This window comes from Oryzias melastigma, linkage group LG4 (assembly GCF_002922805.2).
Source record: "Oryzias melastigma strain HK-1 linkage group LG4, ASM292280v2, whole genome shotgun sequence".
Taxonomy (NCBI): domain Eukaryota; kingdom Metazoa; phylum Chordata; class Actinopteri; order Beloniformes; family Adrianichthyidae; genus Oryzias; species Oryzias melastigma.
In genome coordinates, this window is record NC_050515.1 from 17,798,283 (window position 1) to 17,805,701 (window position 7,419).

General features: G+C 34.3%; 1 protein-coding gene across 1 annotated transcript in view; it reads right to left on the reverse strand.

The window, feature by feature from the left end:
- Positions 1-3,644: 3,644 nt before the first annotated feature.
- The window catches only part of LOC112150165 (fibronectin type III domain-containing protein 7), a 10,296-nt gene continuing 6,521 nt past the window's right edge, over positions 3,645-7,419 (reverse strand). The window contains exons 10-14 of the mRNA XM_024278189.2: positions 6,337-6,591; positions 5,144-5,404; positions 5,013-5,042; positions 4,864-4,901; positions 3,645-4,227 (exon numbers count right to left, since the gene is read on the reverse strand). Of these exons, the coding sequence (XP_024133957.1) occupies positions 4,870-4,901; positions 5,013-5,042; positions 5,144-5,404; positions 6,337-6,591 (578 nt within the window). The 3' untranslated portion in view covers positions 3,645-4,227; positions 4,864-4,869. The remainder of the gene's footprint in view (positions 4,228-4,863; positions 4,902-5,012; positions 5,043-5,143; positions 5,405-6,336; positions 6,592-7,419) is intronic.

Genomic DNA, 7,419 nt, shown 5'->3' on the forward strand with positions numbered 1-7,419 from the left:
CGGATGTTGTTGTTTTTCATGGGAGAAATGCAGACTCGCCGCCAAGGCCCGCTCTAGTCATGCAATGGGCGGCACCCACAAGGAGTAAAAGGCAGCGCCTCAGAGATCGAGGCGTCTTGCTTGCGTTATAGGGAAAGAACTCCCAAAATTAACTTATATTTCATAAGTAATTTGCTCTAAAGAGTGCAAAATGGTAATGTATTATTATATTTATGGATATAGTTTACTCTGAAAGGCTAAAGATAGCATGGCCCTTTAATCTAACCTCTTCCCCTCCCTTTTCTCTCATCACCTAACTTTCTCCACACAAATACCAATAAAAATAGGCCCAAATTAAAACATGGGCTTATACAAGTATATTGTGTGTCCAAAGACACATAACAGTTGACATCTGTTCCACTTATGACACCTTCAGTCTCTTAATTATTTGCTCAACTGCTGGACAGGAGAAGTCAAAAATATATATATCTATAGCGAAACAGGTGGTTATCCTGAGTAACGCTTATTTAAAATGTTTTAAAAAACTAGAAAATAATCTAGAGAGTTAATTTCTATATTATATTTATATGCAGACACTAGCCGAACTCCCAAATTCAAGGAAATATATCTATTGTGTGTAATGCCAATTTATAAATGGAGGCTTCTTTTCACAGGAACACAGGTGTAAGAAATCTCTCTCTTTTTTCCCTTTTATTCAGAAATTCAGTTCAAGGTAATTACAAATTGACACAATCCTTATAAAATCAGTTCTCAAATATCAATTTAAAATGATTCAAACATGAAACATTCTTGCCCATCCAATCTGTCAAGTACAGATGCCCAGGAACAAATTTTCACTTCCCTCCTACAGTAACTGGAAGAATCAGGACTCAATTATGGTCAGCATCCAAAATTTATCGGTTTTTGTAATCGTATGACTAAACATGAGAAAGCAGTGAATGGTTGAACTACAGAGATAGCACAGATAAAGCTTTGGGAGGGGTCGCCAGGGCAAAAGAGACAAATGTTTCTGAAACTATAGTTAACAATGCATTCTTGGGAATTGGGACTTCATCACAATGGGATGTACTGACAAACAAGCCATGCTGGAACTGCTTCCAACTTTTCTAGTTCCTAAGCTTTTGTAAAAGTTTGATAATATGTTTGGACGAAGTACGACATTTGTTTCCTCATAGTCATGCTGGTCCCAAAGCTGGGTTTATGTAGGCCAAATGCTTGGCTAAAAAAGACATTTTATCAGTAGAATAAAAGACTCTCACTTCCCAGTTCATTGAGAATTAGAAAAGAAGGAAGTCAATATGAAACCTGTGAGGAAATGTGCTGCCCAGGACGAACAAAAGAAGGATTTTGAGGCATGTTAAATCAGGACAGGTGATGTGAACGCCTTCTACCCCTTTGTATATTAATGGAACTGTTATATTCTCCAGGTGTTTAAAATGTTACAGGTCACAGGTACTCAAGCATATTGTCATGCAACCTCTTACTAAATCTTCAAGGTATTTAAACAAACTTATGTCGTTTGTTTCTAGCAATAAAACATTTATAAAACTTTGCCTGTTTTGGGAGAAAATAAAATGTTTTTTTGAACTTCTCCATTGTAAATGGTACAATTTTGTTGTGACTTTCATCTAGTTTCTATTTGTTAAACGTCATAATTTCTCAGCCATCTACTGCATCTCTGTGAAAAAGAGTATTCAAAAAGTCAATTAAAGGTTATAGAAATAAAAAGACAGAAGTAGGGCAGACTGGTACCAATGAGTCATTGATAAAGAGGCCACAGAAATTTAGTTTATCTTAAAGATTTTCTTCTCTGTGAAACAAAAATCCAGCTTTTGTAGAACCTTTTCCACTTACTTCACCAATTTTTCAGTAAAAAATTCTACATTTAACAGAGGAAGCACCTTGATTTATCTACAATCATTTTTTTTTCTATTTAAATGAGCACAGTTTATTTCCATATGATGAATGCAAACAATGTTACTGTAATGTTCAAGGTTAATCAGTAGTTATGGACTCTTTTGATGGCATAACCAGAACAGTACATTTGAGCAGATTGTTATTTTTTTCTTCCTTCAAAAATAATTTTGAAGTTAATATTTTCTCTTTGGTTCAATTATCTAATGTGGATTAGCCTGAAATAGAAGCTCAACAGATTGTAACAAACGTAAACCAATTTAATCTTTTTGTATGCCAAGGGATGTAAGAAGTGCAGCTGCAAACTTCACTCAGTGATCACCTTATTAAGCACCCCTGTCCAACTGCTCGTTCACATAAATTTCTAATCAGTCAATCACAGTAACTCAATACATGTAGATATATATGGTCAAGATGATCTGTTGGACTTCAAACCGAGCATCAGAATGGGGAAAGAAAGGTGATTGAAGTGACTTATGGTTGCTGGTCTGAAAATTTCAGAGACTGCTGATCTACTTGGATTTTCAGACACATCCATCTTTAAGGTTTACAGAGAATGGTCAGAAAAAAGAAAATATCCAGTGAAGGGAAGTTCTGTAGGTAGAAATGCCTTTTTGATGCCAGAGGAGGATAGTCAGACTGGTTCCAGCTGATAAAAAGCAACAGTAACTCAAACAACCTCTAATTACAACTGAGGTCTACAGAAGAGTATCATTGAACATACAAGACGTCCAACCTAGAGGCAGAGGGACTACAGCAGCAGAAGAACACACTCCTGTCAGCTTAAGGAAACTGAGGCTCCAATTCTCACAGGGTGACCAAAATTGGACAATAGAAGATTGGACAACCGTTGCCTGATCTGATGAGTCTGTATTTCTGATGCAACATTCAGATGGTCGAGTCAAAATATTAAAGCATGGATCCTGGCTCATTTCAACGGTTCAGGTTGGTGGTGGTGGCGGTGGTGTCATGGTGTGGGGGATAATTTCTTGCCACACTTAGTACCAATTGAGCATGATGACAATACCACAGCCTACCTGAGTATTGCTGCTGACCATGTCCATCCTGCAGGTTAAGGCACCATCTGATAAACCTGGAATCATCTCAGACTGGTTTATTGAACATCTCAATGAGACTCTAAGGACCTCCACAATCACCACATCTCAACCCAATAGATCACCTTTGGGATGTGGTGGAACGGGAGATCGGCATCATGGATGTGCAGCCGACAAATTTGCATCAACTGTGTGATGCTATCATCTGGACCCCAAACTCTCTTGAGGAATGTTTCCAGTACCTTATTAAATCAATGCTACTGAGGATTAAGGTAGTTCTGAAGACAAAAGGGGGTCCAACCTGGTACTGGCAAGGTGTAGCTTATTAAGTGGGCAGGTAATCTGTAATCCATCCGCTGAAGATTTGACTGGAAAGAAACGGATTCAATTGTTCATGGAACCGAAACAGGACTCAAAATATCAATCTACAAAAAAGAGTCATTAAGTTTATGAAGATTCACTGTGACATAAACATGTGTTTAATAAGGTAGCTTTATGTCTGAAATAGTTTAAACTTATTTTCATGTGTATGTTGGCCTTCCTGAGTGCAGAACAGTATAGAAGAACCCAGATGTATTTTTCCTTGATGAATTGAGCACTGACTTGTCTCCATCTGAACTCTTGTACAGCCTTTTACAAAGAAAATTCAGACACACAAGAAACAAAAGTCAGAAATGATGCTGGAATTCTTTAATAAATGAAATATGGATCTTTTTTATACATTCTCACATATTTCAAAACACTTCAATAACATCCTGAAAATGATCAACAGAAAAACAACACTGTGGAAACACAATCTTCTGTTTTTTAAGTGCAACAGATTGTTTTTGCTGCTTCATCACAGGAGGCCTTCAACTTGGGGCTGAAAATAACAACATTCTGAATTGGTTCTTTCAGTACAAAATGTGCTCTGATTGCTGAAACATTTGTGTTTGAAACGTATTTGTAAATGTAGAATTTTTAAACATATTTGTGCACATGATTGAGCATGGAGTTGTGTTTTAGTGTAGCCTCCACGCCAAAATGATTTCTTTTAATTCTATAAATACCACTAAAGGCATTTAAAAAAATATGATGATCAACATAAAAAAAACAACAACAAAAAAATAACAATTTATTCTTCATTATCCATTTGTCAAAAGGCTGATTATTTTCTGTCAAAATTTTCTCGGTCTGTGTTTCACTATGAAGTTTATTCTAGTAGAGAAGAGTTGATGCAGAAAGAAGATGAAGATGTCTTGCCTCTGGGAGAAGGAAGCTGTGGAAGTAAAACACCAAAACTGCTTTATTTAGGCACGAGTAGGATATAATACAACAATGTGAATGCAAAATTGAATTTTCCATAAAAATGTAAGATCTTAAAAAAACTATTAGATTAACTATTATTGTAAAAATCATCATAAATAGTGAAAAATATATTTTAAACTATATTTTTCTTGTGTTTTAAAAAGGTAATACACTGAATTTTTGCACTGTGCTTTTGGGAAAAGAGTTCCGCCATCTAGTGGACAAAAGTTATAAATGCAACTTGAAAACAATTACTCTCCTAAAAATTTTACATACAGAAAAAGGAGTACATTGGTGCAGTGTATAGACATTATTAATTTAAATAAATGAAATATTCTCTATAATATAATTGAAAAAAAGTCACAAAAGCATGTCTGATGGTCCTAAGCCCTAAACTCCCAATGTGAAAATACAAGTGTTGAAATTATTTCACCTTTTTGCAAAATAATGAAAAAATTGTGTCTAATTTTAGATAATTGATGATTATATTGGGTTTATTTGTCTCTTAAATCAAGCAAATATAATTAGAACATTCTCATTTGCCTATTTGTAAACAATATGGGCTTATAATTGGCATTCAAACAGTAGATAAATATGTTGAATTTACCATCTATCAGGCCAGGCTCCGCTTTCCTCTATAAATCACTGAAACACAATTGATGTGATATTAGAAATATCACATAATATTCAAAATGTGCTAAGATTTTTTCTTAACATTAATGGTTACAAAATCTTATTTGATTCTTAAGTACTCACCTGTGCCAATGCTGCTCCCCAAACAAGTAACTGAATAAAAAAAAAAAAAAAAAACACACACAAAAAAATAATCCATGAATTGCTTATCTTAAAATCACAAGACAAATCCAACACAAGTCATTTAATTTTACCTGAATAAAGTCTTTGTGGGCAGAAGAGGATTTTTACGCCCTCTGCTGTGAGTGGAGCTACAGTAACATGAAAGACATCTCCACACTGGACGTTGTCAATGCTGCAACTGTTCTGCCCGGGCAAAGCAGTGCAGTTGTAACTGTTGTTGCTCCCCACCAGCTCCGCTATGATGCTGTATTGGCTGCCTGTGGAGCGCCAGTAAACCTGAAAGGAGTTGTCGGTCGTTCTGTACAGCTTGACGCCCGACGGGCAGCAGGGGCCTGCATTTAAAAGAAACACACACACACAAATGAAATATAATGTAAAACCTTGCTCAAAGGAACATCAATAGGTTGTGTTTCACCATGCTGAGGCTTATGTTACTACACATGTGGCTTTTAGGCTTTATAAAGTCTTCTCAGAGAAAAATGAAATGCTTTGTTGACTGCATCAGCAGCTTTTAACTTTTTCTAACTTTTTAAACATGTTTTTGAAAAGGGTCCTACTAGAACACTATGCTACTAAAATAGGCTTCCTTATTTTGAAAGTCATATGATGTGAGCAGTTTCACAGCCACCTGTAACCAAAAAAAAATTGCTGAATTAAAGATAAAATAACTAAAATTTCTCAAAAAATACTAAATAAATCAGATAAACAAGCAAAAAAAAATAATGCATGAATAAAACTTGAATAATAAATGAAAGAAATATCTAAAAAGTAATATCATGAGATTTAAAGTCGTAAATTGATTACTTTTTTCTCGTAAATTTACGACTTCAAAGTCGTAGTAAACAAAAAAGAAAAGTCTTGTAAAATGGCTCTAATACTCCGTCTTATAACAAAAGACTGGACTTTCAAATTTATTTTCATTAAATAAAATACAAATTAGCCCTTACATTTTTTTCTGTTTTGCATCTAAATAAATAACATCTCTTCACCCAATTCTTGAAAATTTGAATTTAAAAGTCTGTTTAAAAAGCATTAAACTTCAACAGGTAAAATCTTATAAAGCAACATATGAAGTGTTGTGTTTTTCAATAAATTTGTAAAAAAAAATTCTAATAATATGAAGATGTAAACTCATCTTTACAAAAATAAATGAATCTTCATATTTTTAGAAAATACATTTTATTTAAAGTTATATCAAAAATGTATGAATCAGACAAAACTGCTTCCTCTATCAATTTTTTATTATGCATAAAACAGTACTCACTGGAAGAGAATCCCTGGTACGTGCAGGTGGACAAGTGCCCAGTGGGGCTGTAGGTCTCCATGGTAACAGAGTAGTTAGTGCCACAGGTGATGCAGCCCATAAGGCAGTGCGAGTCCTGCGTGTGGCAGCGAGCGTGACCGCGTGGGGAGGTCAGGGAGGTGATGAAAGAGCGGGCTCCTTTGGCGTGGGACCATGTGACGTTTGTCATTGCCTGAGTCACCTGATTTACTGTTATGTTCATCGGGCAGCAGGGCTCTGTGAAACAAACAAATATATTGATAGTTCATCGGTACTATTTGTAAAATTTTACTTTTGTAAATATGAAAACCCAGAATGTAGAATGCTTTTTTTGTGATAAAAATGCATATGTTCAACTTTAGTGCAAATGAATATTGTATAGATTAGGGCAACATTAATGATTTAGTTTAAGTAATTCCTTGAGATGTGTGATACTGCTTCTACTTATACAACTATTTGGTAAGAATAAAAGGTTAACAAGTTTAGTTTTATGTTAATGAATATTATGTTATCACATGTGATTAAAATAAAAGCCTAATGATGAGAAATAAGCTCTAGGCTGAAATTATTTGAATTATATATATATATATATATATATATATATATATATATATAAATTAATAAGTATAGGTAACAACATACAAATCTCTACACTGGAGCTATTTCTGTCACATTAGCAGGGCTTCAACATCATGTTTTTTTTTCAACTTTTACCAAAAATGAATTAAAACTTAAAGTTTAGAAATACTGATCACCAACCAATTGTAAAATCTAAAAAGAAAAACTGTAGAAAGTTTGAACACATAAGCAGATTGCTACACTGCAGCTCAGAAGCAAAAAATACTAACAAATAACTTAGAAACAATCAAACCAAGACCCCAAGAAAGTAAAAAAAAACCACTAAGGCATTAATATGCACATTTAGTACATTTGAATTTTACACCCCTTGGAATTATGTCTTACTAACACAAACTTATTTATACTAAAAAGGGAGTTACCTACTGTCATAAAAAATAGAATATCTATATTTCTTCATTTTTTTTTCACAGAACGAAGCACAAAGTG